Source organism: Leucoraja erinacea, chromosome 3 (assembly GCF_028641065.1).
Source record: "Leucoraja erinacea ecotype New England chromosome 3, Leri_hhj_1, whole genome shotgun sequence".
Lineage (NCBI taxonomy): Eukaryota > Metazoa > Chordata > Chondrichthyes > Rajiformes > Rajidae > Leucoraja > Leucoraja erinaceus.
This window is the reverse complement of record NC_073379.1, coordinates 37,563,529-37,582,213: the sequence shown is the minus strand read 5'-3', so window position 1 is coordinate 37,582,213 and position 18,685 is coordinate 37,563,529. Positions and strand designations below refer to the sequence as shown.

The window sequence follows — 18,685 nt, the reverse complement described above, 5'->3', positions numbered from 1 at the left end:
CCACTGATTGTCAAGACACCTGTTGAGCATAAAATCTCTCTTTTTCTATACGGAAATTGCTGAAAATATTCAGCAGGCAAGGCCCAGGATCAGTGGAGAGAGAAAATCAACATAGCAGTTCGGTTTTTATTGAGAAATGAGAGGCATCAAATAGAACAATGGGAATATCAGTGATAGGGAAATGACCAAGAGATTGAATTACACAAATGTGGGAGGAGCAGGTTAATAAAAGTGGAGACCTTGTCACTCCCTTACCAAAGACAATTAGGAATTGGCAAAAAGTTCTTGCTTTGCCAGCAAGACCCAGATCCCAAAAATGAATTTTTTTTTAATCACTAGTGGAAGAGGAAAAAAATGATATTTCAGGTTGATGACCTTTCATCAGAACTGGCCAGTTCTAATGCTCACTGGAAAGTCTGACTGTCTTAAATTGAATCCACTGTCAACTCCTCTGGATCAGTAGATGATATTCTGTTTCTTGTACAATGGAGTTTAGTAGAACAGTGCAAAGACAGCGATTCACTTGGATATTCTCCAATTTAGTGTGCGGTATTCAATTTGGCCAATTGGAAAATCTTTCCTCTGCATTGGAAAAAACAAACACAGATTGGGGAACTACATAATAGAACATAATAGTCCTAAAGGGCAACTCTAAGCCTTGCAGTGCCAATTATCCTCCATCCCACTCCCATTCTGCCCTCTTTGTTTATGGCCACTTACTGTCTTCCGACACAATCGGGTGCAAGCCTGAAAAATGTTAACTCATCTTCTGAAATGGCTCACTGCAGTCTTGGGACTTCAATTCAATATTTTGAATTCAAATATTTCATATAACCAACCTTAGCCGGCTTCCCAGTTCTGATTGATCATTAAACTGAAATGTTGACTTTTCGTCTTTCTGTAAATGCTGACTAACCTGAGTGTTCCCAGCATTTTGTTTCTGTTTCAAATTTCCAACACCTGCAGTATGTTTCTCTCACATTTTGTACCTTTAAGTTTTCCTCTTCTTCCCAATTATTTGTCTCCTACTTGCATCTCCAATTTGTCTCCTCCAGGCAGATCAGCTGCAATTCAACATGGCCTTGCTCTGTGGCCTAAAGTCCCACCTCACCCTTAACCAGCACCATCGCCAGTTGTGTAATTGAATCTCACTTGTCTGCACCCTAGCATTGACATTCTCATTGTTCTCTCCATCCGCGCCCCCTACTGCATCCTTGACTTGTGTCAGCTCTGAAGGACAGAACTGTTAACTCTTCTCTCTCCACCCATAGTCAGCTGCTGAGAGTTTCTAGCATATTTTGACCGTTAGAAATAGAGGTTGAATAATCAATGTGGTTAAGCAGGTTGATTTCATTGAATAATATTGCCTGTGCTCAAATCAACCTATTTGTAGCATTGTATCACAATGGTACAGGAATCATATCACTGCTGGCCTTTTGTGAATCTAAGTGCCTTCATTGTTCAAAGGAGAAATAATCTCAAAATGATTTTCTTTCAAAAAAATGCTGGCATCTAATGCCTAGCAACAGCAGGCACAAGTAATAAATTTGAAAAGAAACTTGTTTGTAAATTATCTTGCAGGAAATCCATGAACCTAGAAGTACTTTATGGTCGATCAAGTATAGTCACTACCATAATGTACCAGAACAAGGCAGAGTGTTCCAGAAACTTCCTAAACAGCAACATGATACAGAAAAATGTTAAGCATTAAACACTGATACTATTAGAAGAATAAATACCTGGAGGTATACCTGAGATAATGCCTCTGCTTTTCAAGATTGTGCCTTTGTAAATTGTTTGTCTATCTTGGGAGAAGAGATGAGGTTTTTGTTGAATCCAAAAGATGGCACTTCCAATTGTAAAGCATTCTCTCAGTACGACAATAGAGAGCCAGCACAGATTTAGTGCTCGGGAATCTAAAGTGGAACTTGCAACCTCAGAGAGAGTGAACATTGTGTTAAATAGGGGGAAACATGATGAAGCGTATTGTTGACAGTCTAATATTTTGCTGTTCTTCTCAATAAGGTGGTCAAAATTGCGTATCAACATGCTGCCTGCTACAATTATATGCGAACCGATCTCTGAGTGCTTTGTTGCAAGTTTAATAATTGGATGGGCAGCTCATCATGTTTTCAAATGGGACATCATGGTGTTTTTCATGTGTCACTGCTTGGCGTGGTTCATATCTGATTACATCCAGCTTAGAGGAATCCAGGTATGTATGTAATTCTGACTGATTCAGACCACATTAAATTCATCTCGGAGGGGGGGGGAGTGGGGGGGGGGGGGGGGGGGAATCTACATAACCTGTTTTTAATTTATTATGGAAAACCTGTGCCCTAGTTGAGCTAAGAGGGAGCAGTGTTTGTATATTTAGAAAAATAATGCTGTAGGAAAGAAAATTAGGGTAAACAAACCCTGTCCTAGATTTTCAATTAATATTTCAGTTGAACTAAATGTCAATTGGTGTGGGTCATAAAACCATCTACAGGATATTAACTGTACAGATTTACTTTGGAGCAATGTTCAGTTTGCTGATCTTTGAATTTCCTTTGCATTTTCCAATGTTTGTTCAGCAAATTATGTTTTTTTTTAATTGCTTGGGGGGGGGGGGGGTTGTCCATTGCTAGGGTGATTTTATTAATGCATTTTCCACTGGAACATTATGATTTCATTTGAATTAGTTCAATAGAAAAAATGATAGTACAACAATGTGTACCCTGCAAAAGGGCGGTAATGGGTTTGGAATATTCAGAGAATTTCCACTTTCCACATCTCCACATCCTTAATTCCATCCCTCTCCTGTAGGCATTTAAATAACTACAGAATGCATGTAGAATACAATAGATTAAAAATAAACCCAGGCCGTCCCCGGATTATGATTGCCATATTTATGGACATCCTTGTATATAAACATTATTATTAAATCCCATAATATTTTTATCCAAATGTCCGATGTACATACATACCTTTGTTCCTATGAGCAGTAAAATTAATTTCCCCTCTTTCTCCACTGCTAGTAACTGTTCTTTCTTATCAGTCTTCTATGTTTTAGATGTCATTGATTATGAAACTGTGGACGTGTGGTTACCATATCAAATGAATGTTTTTGTTGTATTTTCTAACATACGGACAAAAGCTACTTCTGGAAACAATTTAATACTCGAGGCTAGCCTGATTTTGGGTAATTCAAAACCCATGAAGTATGGAATGGAGGAAAACATGACAGCCAAATTGTACATATCAAACTACCACAATCAGCAACAAAATAAATAAGCAAACTAGTCTGTGATGTTCCCTGGAAGCCTGGCATATGTAAACTTAGAAATGCAGGGCCTTCACATTTCAATTGATGAGATCTGGTCAATACTTTATATAATTAGCATTGAAGAAACCATGGGAATTGGGTGGCAGTTTCTTTCCAAAATTAAGCATTAGCAATTCATTTTACATTGTGTATTGCCATTACATATTTTAAATGCACATCTTTTATTGAATACTGCAGAGATATTAATAATTTGTTTTCTCTTCTCCAACCCCACTTCCAATCCAGGGTGGACCTTTGTGTTTCTCAAAACTTGATTATGCAGTTGCCTGGTTTATCAGAGAATCGATGACAATATATATATTCTTGTCTGCCCTTTGGGATCCTACCATAAGTTGGCGGACAGGTCGCTACAAACTGCGCTGTGGTGGCACAGCTGAAGAAATTATTGATGTATGAACACCGTGTTCCTGATTGTATAAATGAAGAAAAGTATTATGATTGTACAAAGACTTTTAAATAGTTCTACATTCAATAGTTTTTACTTGTGTATCCTAGTATTTTGAGTTAATTTATTTGCCTGACACTTGCAGCTGAAATTAAAACATATAACTGGAGGAGCTCTGAAGGCCAAAAATACATGTTTCTCTATCATCTTGCAAAATTGTGGGTTAGACAACTAAAATTATTATTTTTAATATAAACCAGGTGCATGCATGAAATACAATTTCTTCAAATGTTAGGTTTGGAGATTTTTCAGACATCAAACGACACTGCACTTGGGTATATATTTAAAAAAAAAAAAGCTTAAAGGGTAAATGCTATTCTGATGCAAACTATCTAATGTAAAATTATAGTTTAAAAAATATTGGGGTGGCTGATAAACAGGCACTTTTTGGCCTTAAGAAATGACCAAAAGTGAGGTTAAGTTTGATAATTTTATCTGCAATCTTCTGGAACAACTGTAATGGTAATCTCTGCATGTGCATTAGCTTTTAGTTTTTAATGTTGCTATTCAGCAGTTAAGTAGCCCTTTTCAAAGAATCAAAGAAACGAGGCTGCATACTATCTTCAGCTCAGAGAATGATAATACAGTTCAAGACAAAATGCGATTGGATGTCTTCAATTTACAACCTTGCCTTTCGTGTTAGATCATTTGTAAATATGGAGTAGTCATTTGCAGAATGGAATAATGTTTAATAGGTGGGGAGTCCTTGTATGGGGTTATAATTACGACTGCAACACCTAATTCAAAATTGTCAAACTGGGTCTGCTAATGTTATTTTTATTATTGCCATCTCAATCTAGACTACATTAATGAAGACTCATTTAGTATGTGTAGCGTATTAATGTTTTTTTTTTGGAAAAAAAACTTGTGCATGCAGTTGAGTTTCTTCCCCAGGCTACGTGTTGATGTTTGTATTCAAAGAATTGAATTTACTGAGCTTTTTGTTATAATCAATTGTTGTGGTGAACTAGATCTGTGAAAAACTGGGGCTGGGGGTGAAAGTGCTCTGTGTATGCTTGAAAATGTAGGGGTGAGACTGAGGAATGTCTATGCTCTGAACCTTGTGCAGAATTTGTGTTAGAATAGGGATGGATGGGCATAATGTATATGTCATATAATATGACTTTTCAAATTGATTTGCCTTCTGAGCAACAACTAAAACTTTGCATTATTTTTTAATAATCGGTTTACTCATAAATCACTGCTGGGCAGTCAGATCCATTGTGTAAGTGATTTTTGTTCCAAGCAGCATTACGGTGAATGATGCACTTTAAGCTCAGACAATCTGGTTCAACAGTGGCCAGACAAATTTTAGCTTATAATATTACTGCTGATGCCACCCGTGCCTCATTTTTATTCTAACCGTTACCCTTATGATATCATTTTATTGGTTTGAAGGGTCATTCACAATAACCATTGCGCAGCTCAAGTATAACGTTTTGTATATATGCTCCCACCCCATCCATCCACTGGCATGAATTGGGTGAATCCTGAGGATACTGTCTAGTTGTGATCCATTTGTTTTAAGATTTAAAGTCATTTGCGCTTTGCTGTTTACTATTGACCGTGTGTAATTGTATGCAATTGCTTTTTTTAAGCAACTCAATTTTTGTTAGCCTGACTTGTGCTGAAATGAGAATTTTACTTGCAACCTAATTTAATGCTGGTTTTTTTCCATGACATTTCAGCTGTAAATTTCAAAACAAACTACATAGTGGAAGTGGTAAAAATAAAATCACTTCTGCAATTACAAAGCAATGTGAGGCACCTCTGAAACTGGCTTAGCTGAAAATGAAGTGTCTCTAATGCACAATCTCATGATATTCATAACTTATTGAGCCATTTGTCTATTTCTATTCATTGCAAGAACAAAGCATACAAAGAGTAATGTCAACACCAATAGTGGTTTGTTTCAACTTTGTTATAATGTTACGCTGTATATCATCACACCATCTGTGCTAAAAGGGTCCCAGTAATTGTGCCTCTCAAATGGGCGTTTTACATATTAAATATGAGCCTTGTACAACCCTGGAATAATATGTGGTGACGAAAGTCATGTAGAATGTATCCGCTTTGTCCTTGTTGGTTTAAATCTGAGATTGCTATTAAGTGACCTGACATTGCCATGTACATAAGCAAACACAGAAAAACAAATGTGCTTTATTTAATTGTCAACTTTGCATTGTGTTCCAGACTCTTCCATTAAGCGCTTAATCAGTGAAAAATTTTGCTTCAGAAGACTATATATTCCGAGATATGAATTGTACATTCAACTTTTTACTGAATAAAACTGATTTGAATGTAGCTGTAATGTGAATAGTTTTTGTATGAATTATTTGTCACTGCTTTATGAAGTGGTATAAGACATAACGTATAGTGTTCATGTTTTAATTGTTATTAAAAAAAATCAAGTGGTCACATTGTTTCGTGCCTTTTTGTTGCAATAACATCTCTCAAATTCAAAGGATCATCCAAACCTCCAGATTCTTGTTAAATATTTCCATACCTTCTTTCTGAACATAAGTTGTAGAAGAGCATAAGTGGTATATAAACAGGAAGTGAGATGAAGGTACACAAAAATGTTGGAGAAACTCAGCGGGTGAGGCAGCATCTATGGAGCGAAGGAAATAGGCGACGTTTCGGGTTGAGACCCTTCTTAAACAAGTGAGAAGAAGAATTGCTCAACCCTCCTGATTTTGAAATATTTTGCACAAAACAATTGCCACAAGGTGCAGAGAAAGTTACAAAGTACCCTTAAATATTGTTGGTCCCTTTGTCGCCCACACCCCATCTCCACCCACTGTTACCCTTGTTCTCTGCGCCCCCCCCCCTCCCAAACGCTGGGTCCCCTTTGATCTTAGCGACCTCTCTCCCCGGAGACTTGGAGAAATATCATTTTGAAGTGTTATATGATGGAGAAAGTAAGGAGGGAACTAATAGGAAGAATGAAAAAAAATGAATCAAGCTATCACTTACCCTATAAATGAATGAAGCTATTACTCGTTATTATTAGTGAGAATTCTAAACGTGTTATTATTTAACCTGATATTAAAATCAAGTTATTACCTTGGGGTGGAGCAGTAAACTAGATTAATTGGTGGATGACACACCTTGCTGCATGTTAGGAAACCGTGGCAGATTTTTGGATGGTCTCAAATTCATAAAGCATGTCAAGGGACATAATGGCTTGAAGAATAGTTTCAGCCACAGAGAAGCTGAGGCAGGAATGGAGTCAAGTGATCTACAGAGGAGCAAATAATGATTTTCAGTGATGGCATGGAAACGTAATTTTGTGTCACACATCAAGGTTGCAAACCAACTCATTCCATTTCAGACACTCGTCAAAGAGATGGTTGGTGTCAACAGTTAGGAAACAAAATTTGTAACAAAGTCCACAGCCAAAGACTTTGGCCTTTTCACTAGCTGGGTGAAGTTTCTATTTATCTGAACTGGATGTCAAACAAGTCTGAAAGTATCATCTGCTAATCTGAGGAGCCTAGTTCAATAGATATATTGTCAGTAAAAATATAATCTCTTTACTTGCTTTATATGCTTTCTTTTGTACATTTCCAGATAGTAAACATAGGCTGGGATAAGAATTGACCTGTGTTATACTGTTCCAGACACTAAGGCAGATATGAGCAATGTGTTGGACTTTCAATTGCTATTTGTCGAGCAAGCACATATTATCTAACATATTGCTTTCGCCGCAAGATAACATGGATAGTGCAATCTCTAGCTCATAAGTGCAGCTGGAATTGTTCAATAGTAGATGTGAGCTTTATTTCCATATTCTCATACTCTCCACATCAATCCCTCCTCCCTCTCCCCCCACTCCCCCATTAGAGGACATAATGATTTTACCCAGTGGAGATGGCAGAATCAACATTCAGAGAAACTCCTCATCCCGTTACGCCATCCAATATCTAGAGAGCTCTCCAAGCATGTTGGCTGAATGGTGATTTAAGGGAGCTAATGAGTCTGAGCATGGATAGAGGTGGGACATGCGTTGGCTTCCTAGACAAAGTCATGGAACAAGAGGAATGATGCCTTCAAAGTGGGAAGTACAGAACCACATAGCCTTGTACAAGTATAAAAAGGAGAGGATTCGGAGAGGGGAGGTGTATCTTCCTCTGCATTTCAAAGATTGTAACAAGTGTTGCATGTTGACTAGGTGAATGGCAGCACATTCATCCCTATGTGATGTTTTGGGAGGTGGACATATGGGTCAGGAATGGGTAAAGCCAAATCCAGTTAATTCCATTGTTTCGCTCTGAGATTTGGTTAAAGTATCACCCTCCCTAAGCCAAATAATTAGGAATAATGTCAAATAACTCAAATCAACCATTTGGCCCCCTTGTGCCTGTTTCACCATTCAGCTTTCTTCTTTTGCAGAAAAGCTTGGTGTCCAGTTGAAGACTATTGACAAACAACTAAATCATTTCTTAAGCAGGATATAGAATGCTATCTGGCAATCCCCTCCTTCAAAGATGGAGGATTGGCACTAATGTATGGACTGTTGGGGGAAAAAAGCAGGGGAATGGGGCTGTTTTGGAGAGAGCCAGCATGGATACACAGGACTGCATTCCTCCTTTGCAATATAATTCTATGTGAGTCCATAAATATGTAGCTGTTGCTATATTCTGTATCAAATGTAAGTGACTGCAATAGAATTTATATACCCTCCTACTTAGATTAAAAAAAGCAGTACTTTATTGCAATTCATGGCTGCTCTTTAGAAAGATATGAATAGATTCCCTTACAGCCATTCAAAAAAAGAAAACTAAAAGACACAAAGGGGCTACATACCCTTCTCAAAAACTTCCAAACCCCCTGACCCATACCTGTAGTACACAACCAGATGTTGCCTGGTGAAAATTTAGTCGCACAAGAGGCAGATCAATGCTGGATTGATGTTCCCCAATGGTCTGCACTTTTACCGGGTTCTGCGTAGGTTTTACTATTTGTCTGAACCGTGGAATTTCTATTGGATGTATTTGCACCACAGGGCAGACATGTGACATTTTATATCTAAAAGATGTTTGGCATGATTAAAGCCAATGAGAGGCCTATGTTTTTATTGCAATGTGAATTTTTCTATGAGACTTATTGTAATTGTGCAAATTATTGAGTCACAGAATCCCCACAGCATACAAAGATGACATTCAACCCATTGTATTAATGTCAGGTTTCACAAACATCTATCCAATTAGTTCCACCACTTATCCTCTGACACATGCAATCCATCCTTGCCCACATCCTCTTCCTCCACCCCCATTGCTCCTAACTCCACTGTCCTGCAATGTACTTACTTTTTATGTATTAATTATTTTCCTTTTTCAATGTTATCATGACATCTGCTTCCACCTCCGTGTTGGTATATTCTTCCCAAAGATTGCAGAGTTAAAATAACTTCCCTCTGACTTTCTAATGCCAATTATTTTAAATCAGTACTCGTTCCATTCTGAACAGGGATAGAAAAATATTTGCTGTTGTCTTGATTATTTATTTGCCTGCCTTGAAGATTAATAGTTGTGCTCAATATATAAATTCTATAGAAATTCTATAGAAACATCAATGAACTATTTTTGACTGAATGACCACAGGAAACATTGACAGAAACTATATTTTAAATGAAAGCTGGTGCAAGAATGAGAGTAGAAAGGATTTACAACCCTGGAATGCCTATCAAAAATATTTAGCAGCCAATCAAGTAGTCTGAAGGTCTTATCTATGGTGACATTTCAGGCAGCAGGTGGGTCCAATCGAATTAGAAAATTATTGTAACAGATAATGAAAGTGAAAGAAAAATGGAAGAATTGTCTGCAAATATGGCAGTGAAAATTCAAGGTGCACTGTGCTTTTGTAGATAATAAGCACATGGCATCTTTTATGACCAATACAGTTAGTCCCACTGCCTGGCTCTTTCCCCAGTGGTACTAACCCTTCAACTATTTCCCATTCTGTTCTGTAATTCAACGTCAAAAAAGGGTGCAATTCAGATACAAACAGCTGCTTGCCGGCTTTCATCAGAAAATCACTGCTTTACAAGTTGGAAACAGATTCAAAAGTTATTTTAACTCTAAAATTGAGTCCTTTACATTTCAGTGTATAGATTTCTTTCATCAGATTTACAGAAAAGCAACACATGTTTCAAGGATCTGGTTTTCAGCTTTTAATAGAAGTTTGTTATTAGGGCTAAATTACAAGCAGCAATGTAGACTCTTAATGGCTGACTATTTGCACATAGTTTGCCCTGCAGTTTTCACTAAAATAGTTCAAACAGCCATGGACAGGACATACAACACCCACTGTTTTGTTCATCTCGGAGAATGCTAATGCCTTTTCAGTTCGGCACAACATATGTTCAATTTCCTGTCTGTTCTCTCTGTAATTAAGGAAATCAAAGATGAAGAATCGCCTCTTCTTTTAAATGTAGGAAGCATTTTTTTTGCCCTGCATATATCCTACAGCTGAGATTTCTAAAACCTCGCTGATCATGTGAAGATCCTGTTGATTGGAGAACAGGAACCTTTCCATGAAGGAAAAACCCTGACAACTGCAGACCGGTGAGCTTAACATCAGTAGTGGGGAAGATATTGGATGTGGGACAGGTTTAACGATCACTTGGAATGACAGAGTCTAATCAGAGACAGCCAACATGGTCTTTGTCAAGAACAGATGCTGTTTTACCAATCTGATTATATTGTTTGAAGAGGTGACCAAATGTGATTTACATGAATTTCAATAAGGTTTTGGTTAAGGTTCTAAAAGGTTGGGTCTAAAAGATTAAGTCTAAAAGGTTATGGCTCCTGGGATCCATGCAATCTGGCAAACCGGATCCAAAACTGGCTTGGCAATAGGAAATAGAGGGTGATTGATTGTAGAGAGTTGTATTCATTAATAAGATTGGTGCTGGAAACATTGCTGTTTGTATTATAGTGTACGTGAATGATGTGGGTACAGGAGGCATGATTATATGTTCACAGATGACACAAAGGCTGGCGGATATGTGGGCAGTGTGGAAGGTAGTCTTAGGCTACAGTAATGCCAACGTGTTAGTGAAATGAGCTGATAAATGACAGATGGAGTTCAATCCAGATAATATTGAGGTGATGCACTTTGGGAGTACTAAAGATGCAAGGACACATACCATGAATAACAGGGTCTCAGGGAACATTCATGAAAAGAGGGACCTTGGAGGATGTCCAGAGATCCTGAAGGTGGCATTGCAAATGGTTGACGGTTAGCAAAGCACTTGGAACACGACCTTTCATTTGTAAGGCTCAGCATGTCAGGGTCAGACAGCATGACTTAAAGAGAAACAGAACATTTCAGTCAAAGATCTTTCATCAGAATTGGGAGGTGAGTGAACAAATTATTTGTAAGTTGCAAAGTAGGTGGATAGGGCTGGATAGGACAAAGGGAATATCTCAGATATCAATGACACTTCACCTTGGTCTCATCCTATCAAATTTAGTAATGATTCCTTCATTCTGTTCCCAGTGCAATGGCAATTAAACATTCATGACATATTTTAATCTTTACAGTTCTGATGAAGGGCCTTCAACGAAAAGATAACTCTCTCTACTGATTCTGCCTGGTCTGAGTTTTTCCAGCATTATCTGTTTTTATTTCAGATTTCTACACCTTTTGGAGTTTCAACCATCACCTGCAGTTTCCCTCCAAGTTGGGCCATTCTGATTTGTAATTATGTATTGCCATTCCATGATGGATTGTTTCACCACAATGTGGAACATTATGGATCAATTTTATATTTCCTGGAATAACATTAGGTAATGAATTTCAGTCACCTAGTTTTGTTGGTCTCAAACCAATAGAGGTTGAAGGGAGATTTAATATTCAACATTAAAAAGTATTTTAATGGTATAAGAGAGAAGACATTTGGATAAAAGTTAATGTTATCTTGTGTGCCATCTGGCTTCCTGATCTTTTAGTTCCAATTAAGTTATGGAGTACAGTTATCACACCTACCTTAGCAGACAGCTAGCACCAGAGATCAAAGATGAATGCCTAACTCTGAATCCACCAGCAGAATTATTTGTTGTGTTAATTATTACACCATTCAAGATTTAGTAATAATTTTATAGTAAGGCTATATAAATTTCCACATACCACTTGATAAAGCCAGACCTGTATCAACGTAGCATCTTTTATGGTTTCTCAAAGTAAACAGCAAACATTTGATGCATCGGTAATGTAATAAATAGTATGGTCATTATTTGCGTGCCACACTCCCATTGTCAGTGATTAGGTTAAATATTAATCAGGATTTTCTGCATGGAACTGTAGCCATTTCTTTGTATAAACATCAGGAAGTTCAGGACAAAAAGACAAAATAACTGAATTTCCTGAGAGGATCCTGCGTGGAGTTTATAGATTATATTCACTTCTGTAGTTCTCATGGAGCCCAACATTGATGGGTGGAAGAGCTTAAGTCAAGTCAAGTCAAGTCATATTTATTTATATAGCACATTTAAAAAACAACTCTTGTTGGCCAAAGTGCTTTACATTTGTTATAAGAATAGCACAACAAAACAGACTACATACATATATACATGTAGCCCTCACTCAGAGGACGTCAGGAAAGGCTTGGGAATATAGATAAGCCTTTAGTCTTGACTTAAAATAGTCGATGGAGGGGGCAGTTCTGATGGGAAAGGGGGATGCTGTTCCACAGCCTAGGGGCTGCAACCGCAAAGGCGCGGTCGCCCCTGAGCTTATGCCGAGACCGTGGGATATTCAGCAACCCCAAGTCAGCCGATCTGAGGGGCCTGGAGGTGGAGTGGTGGGTGAGAAGACTTTTTATGTAGGTGGGGGCAAGCCCATTGAGGGCTTTGTAGCCATGGAGGAGTATTTTGAGGTTTATACGGAACCGCACAGGGAGCCAGTGGAGAGAGGCCAGGATCGGGGTGATGTGGTCCCTTTTTCGGGTGTCCGTCAGGAGTCTCGCTGAGGCGTTTTGGACCAGTTGCAGGCGGGACAGGGAAGATTGGCTGATGCCAGTGTAAAGGGAGTTGCAGTAATCCAGGCGGGAGGAGATGAATGTGTGGATGATCTTTTCCAGGTCATCAAACTGGAGGAATTGTTTTATTTTAGCTATCGTCCGAAGCTGAAAGAAGCTAGCTTTTACCACGCATTGATTTGTTTGTCAAATTTCAATGCCGAGTAAATATCACGCCGAGCTTAATCCTTTCAAAAACCTTTACACTTCATTTATTTTCAATTGTTACGAATCTTTTAATTGTTTTCTTTACTCCATAGCATGACAGAAAGATATTTGGACAGGTATATGGATAGGATAGGTTTAGAAGGATGTACAGGCAGGTGGGACTAGTGTAGATGGGACATGTCGGTTGGTGTGGGCAAGTTGGGCCGATGACTCTATGACTGTGTTTTGTTGACAGATGTGATGGCTAGAGAAGTTTAGCTAGCCATCTGCAGAAGGGTTTTGACTCAAATATGTCTGTCCAATTCCCTCCACAGATGCTGCCTGGTCTGTTGAGGTCCTCCAGAGGTTGTTTCTTAGTTAGCTGTCACTTTTCTTTAAGCTTTTCAGTGGAGAGAATGGAATTTGTGTTCAAGGGGCTCACTGATAAGAATGTTCTTCATGGAAGTTCTTGTCATCCATGTGAGATAATGGGGATTGGAGGATAGATCAGTGCGGGGCATTTGCTGTGCCTTGAAGTTCCATATTGTATATGGAAGTAATGCAGGATCACCAACTGAACTGTACGTCTCTTCCAAAGCTCCACTGCCACCAGTGCAATGTTCCTTTGTACCTCACCGGAGCACCACTGCAGTGGAGTTTGAACATAAAGCTGTCAAACTGGGAGGAGAATGCAAGTCCCACTGAGGTGCAGATCGTGTAGCTGCGGTAAAGCATAGGCATTGTAGGAAGCCGTCACAGTCTCAAATAAATGCTGACCCTCAACTTATCAACCCCAAGCACTTATTTTTGCACAATGACTGCACGTTGCTCAGTGAGATTTTCTTGTGGGGTTTAAGATTTTGATGGTTAACAATGTCCTGTTTGCATCAGTTATCTCCCCTCTCCACATGCTCCCAACGCTGCAGTCCTGCTGCCTTCAATTAGCCAGGCTGGGAAATTATAGATGAGTAACGGTTGAAGTGGCTGGAGTGGTTTCTTTGCAGCAGTGTAGGCTGAGACCTGCCTTGGTCTCAGTATAAGGATACTGAAGTATAAGGAGCCTTGCTGTAATAAACAGGAAACACCTATTTCCTTTAATAGAACAGTTAAAAGCCACAGAGGGTTGATTTAAAGTACTTGGTGGAAGGGTTAGAGGAGAGATAAAGCAAAATGTTTTCATCCAGGGGGGTAGCAGAAGTCTGAGACTCACTGTTTTGGGGGAGGGTGGGGGGGGGGGGGGCGGGGGTGGGGGGGGGGGAGGGGGGTGGGAAGCGAGAAACCTTCATCATGTTTGAAACAACCAAAGATGTGTACTTGAAGTGAGGTGACTACTTCAATTGCGGGGCTATGGCCACTGGATGGTGGGGCCCAGCCAGATAGGCCTCCCCTTGAGTTATGCATCTTCCTTGAGTCTATGATTAAATGACAAAGGAACACGGACTCTAGCAGCTCCTTCCAGTGCCTCCTGTCATCCCAAAGTGCTTCACACACCGTGCAGTGTTTTGAAATATAGCCACTGTGTGAATGCCATTTGTCTTCTGATATAAATATCATATGTCAGTGTCACAAAGCATTTTGCAAATAGTGGGAATAAAAGTTGGACCCACCCACAATTTCAACAAATGATACTGTATCTTGTTATAGCAACATACAGCCTTTTCCATTACTTGCTACATTAAACAATTTGTCATACTACAAGAAAATGATGGATTACGGTCAAATTCCCAGTTCTCCGACCAGTCTTACTGTCTCCGACTACATTTTATCTCTGGTTGCTTTGTCGTTTACTTCTCACAATGAACAATGATCTATTCTACAGTTTTCTTGATCTCCATTCCCTTTGTCCTATTTTCACACCTTACACTTCCTTATTTATGTATCTCACTATCCTCTGACATCAGTCTGAAGAAGGGTCTCTACCCGAAACGTCGGTGGGTTTGGAGTTTGTACTATGGATTGCGGAGCCAGGAAAATGTGAAGTGGCTTATCTGAGGCAATCTCCAGTGCTGGGCTAGGAAACTCAGGGAGGCCCCCTTTCATGGCGGGCCTTTATGGATACAATGCAAACCTACTTCTGCAGGAGCGATCTGCAGGTCACAGAGGCCATTCCAATCTGAATGCAACTTCAAGAGGCAGTGCCCAGATCTGCACTGCCTCTTTGTACAGATCTAAACATATGTGCAAAGTCCTGCTCCCTCTTCACCTATGACTCCAGCATTTGTGTAACACCATCATCAAGTATCTTCGGTTTGGCCTCAAACAACAGCATGAGCTGGCCGCAGGAGGTCCAGCCTATAGCATGTGGGTACAACAACCTGGCCCTTAACAGGAGCTCATGGTAACTTGGAAGTCCAGATGCGGCACGCACACTGAATTAACAGTCAGAAACGTTGCAGCTTCAGGTTCCTGGGGGTCAACATCTCCGAGTTCTTGGATACTACACTGATTCAGGAGCCTTCCTGAGGAGAAAGAAGGTCCATCTGTCTCCTCAGAAGTGGCTCATCGCTGAGGCAATCCTCCAACTGTGCGGTAGCATGGCAACTGCTCTGTCTAGGAAAGGCTCAGAGGGTGGTGAAAAATTCATGGCGGGCCGGTTCCATGGATACAAGTGCAAAGCTACTTGTCTGCAGGAGGGCGCTCAGCATCGCCAAGGACTGCTCTCACCCCACCAGAGGCCATTTACCCTCCTACCATCCGAAGGCAACTTCAAGAGAACCAGCAGGTGCCCAGATCTGCACTGTCACTCTTTCAACAACGTATCTAAACCATATCACCACACCCCCCCCGGACACATATCAGATGAACAGAGGTCGCTCTTCCAGGGAGATGCTAAATGCATTTTGTTGTCTCTGTACTGTACACTGACAATGACAATGACAATTAAAATTGAATCTGAATCTGAATCGGATGTTACATATCAGATGAACAGAGGGACCTCGTATATCTTGCTAGGTTTATGATTTTCATTAGCATTTTATACTTGATAGCTAGTGGATTTTGTGACACACAGAACCAGGGCATTATACAATCTAATTTCTAGGTAGATCAAGGGTTAAGGATTTAATGTTAGTGAGGATATTCGGGAGATCTCCCCTGCTTTTCCTAATCATGTGCCAAGAACTTTTTTATCCATCAGGAAAACCCATGGTTCAACATCTCATTCTGACGCAGCACAGCCCCAGCGCTAGTGTTGTTCAAGGGTTTTATGCAAAAGTTTTTCATGAGGAGAAACTGACAAACTTTCCCCTCAGATACAAGAGTGTAAACCATTGAGTTACAACAGAAACCGTACAACATTTACAAATCACTTAAAAATATAAAACATATCAAACTGAAGGCTGGCTAAAGCTTCAAAGAGCAGAACTATTATGTAAACATCCAATAATACATTATCCTTTATATTGTATTTTACTAATGATGTGGGTGCTGTTTAGTCAATGCTTTTAGAATCTAAGGATTTTAAGAATGGGAGGGAGAGTAGCTACACAGATCTTTGAGTCTGATGTGGCATTCAATAATTCTCTGGTCAATCCTTCATCCATCTCATCCTCCTGTCCAAATATCTATCAATCTCAGCCCATAATATACTTCTGAGGTTGAGAATTGAGACTAAAATTCACAACTCCGTGAATGTAATTTATTTTTAGCTCACTCCAAAAAGGGCAGGTTCTCTACCCTCAGACAGTATTATCCCTGGTCCTAAACTCATCACCCAGAGGGAACAATGTCTCCACGCTGTAAAGCAGCAACATCTGGGTTTTCTCAGAGATTTTCGGTTTCCTCCCACATTCCAAAGACATACAGGTTTGTAGGTTAATTGGCTTGGTGTATGTGTAAATTGTCCCTAGTGTGTGTAGGATGGTGTTAGTGTGCGGGTATCGCTGGTTGATGCGGACTCAGTAGGCCGGAGGGCTGTATCTCTAAATTAAAACTTAATAAAATCTGGATAAGAGAAAGGACCATGTGGAACTGAGATTCCATGATCTCATTGATTGAAGGAGCTGAGTTAAGGAGCCACATAACCTACTCCTGGCTCCTAGTTTGTATCTACATGCGGCTGCAAATAATTATGAGCCAGACGTGAAAATTTAAATCTTTGCCTTAAATGTTCCTGCATTCGACACCAACACCATCGTGAAGTTTGCAGACGACACAACAGCGATTGGGCTGATCACCAACGGTGATGAAACAAAATACAGAGCGGAGGTGCAGAACCTGGCGGACTGGTGCGCACGTAACAACTTGTCACTAAACACCTCCAAGACCAAGGAGCTGATTATTGACTTCAGGAGGTCCCATAATGGAGAATATGCCCCAATCTCCATTTACGGGGAAAGTGTGGAGAGAGTTTCCAGCTTTAAGTTTCTGGGCACTCACATTTCAGAGGACCTCACATGGTCCACCAACACCGCTGCACTGGTCAAGAAGGAACAGCAATGACAGTTCTTCTTGAGGACATTAAAAAAGACTGGTCTGCCCCAACAGCTGCTGACAACGTTCTACCACTGCACCACAGAGAGCATATTAACGTATGGCATCTCTGTGTGGTATCTCAGCTGCACGGAGGCGGAGAGGAGAGCTCTTCAGCGCGTCGTCCACAGAGCGCAGAGGATTATTGGGACACAGCTACCAGCCTTGGAGGGCATCTACCACACACAGTGCCTCAGGAAGGCCGTCAGCATCCATAAAGACTCCTCACACCCTTGTAACAGACTGTTCGAACTACTTCCCTCCGGCAGACGTTACAAGGCCTTCTACGCCCGAACCTCCAGACTCAGAAGCAGCTTTATTCCCAGAGCTATAGCGGCTCTGAACTGGCCCTGCTGAGTGCCCCCCATCCCCCCTGGACTGTCTCCCTCAGATGGTCACGTCGCATAGTTTATTTATTTAATTTATTTTATTTTATTTTTACATCGGTTGGAAGCTGCATACTAAATCTCGTTGCACTGATGTGCAATGACAATAAAAGATATTATTATTATTATTATTATTGTTGTTATTATTAAATGCAACGTAACAGCAGCGTTTATTTAAACAGCACTTTTTCCAGATTGCCAAGGAATTTCATGGGAAATTCCAAGGAGTTTCATGGGAAATTATCAACCAGAGATCGACACAGAACTATTGAAAGAGAGAGTAATGGGCCTGTCCCACTTAGGCGACTTTTTAGGCGACTACAGGAGACTATGTGGTCGCCACATGGTCGCCGGGGTGTCGCCTGTATGGTTGTGAGTAGTGTCCTCAGTCGCCCAAAGAGTCATAGCGTCTTTCTGGCGACAGTGGTGACCTTGGGTTTGACGTCAAATGAGTGTACCTTGACGGAGGTGCTGTCGTAGGTTGTCGCCAGGTTAATGTAGGCAGTCGCCAGGATGTCGTAGGGTGTCGACTGGTGACGTAAGTTGTCGCCGGTGCTGACTTCGGTGAATGTTGTATTTGCCGGCAATTGCCTAAAAAATCGCTTCAGTGGGACAGGCCCATAAGGTGGAGTTTGGCGGAACATGTGGTTTGCATTCTCTGTGAATATTCTTTGGAGCGCAGAAGGTTAAGGGGGTACTTGATAGAGGTCTTTAAAATGATGAGAGGGATAGACAGAGTTGACGTGGATAAGCTTTTCCCACTGAGAGTAGGGAAGATTCAAACAAGGGGACATGACTTGAGAATTAAGGGACAGAAGTTAGGGGTAACATGAGGGGGAACTTCTTTACTCAGAGAGTGGTGGCTGTGTGGAATGAGCTTCCAG

General features: G+C 40.3%; 1 protein-coding gene across 1 annotated transcript in view; it reads left to right on the top strand.

Moving 5' to 3' along the window:
* ugcg (UDP-glucose ceramide glucosyltransferase) overlaps window positions 1-6,189 on the top strand; it is a 58,261-nt gene extending 52,072 nt beyond the window's left edge. Inside the window, exons 8-9 of the mRNA XM_055632441.1 lie at window positions 2,026-2,215; window positions 3,554-6,189. Of these exons, the coding sequence (XP_055488416.1) occupies window positions 2,026-2,215; window positions 3,554-3,724 (361 nt within the window). The 3' untranslated portion in view covers window positions 3,725-6,189. The remainder of the gene's footprint in view (window positions 1-2,025; window positions 2,216-3,553) is intronic.
* The last annotated feature ends 12,496 nt before the right edge of the window (window positions 6,190-18,685 follow it).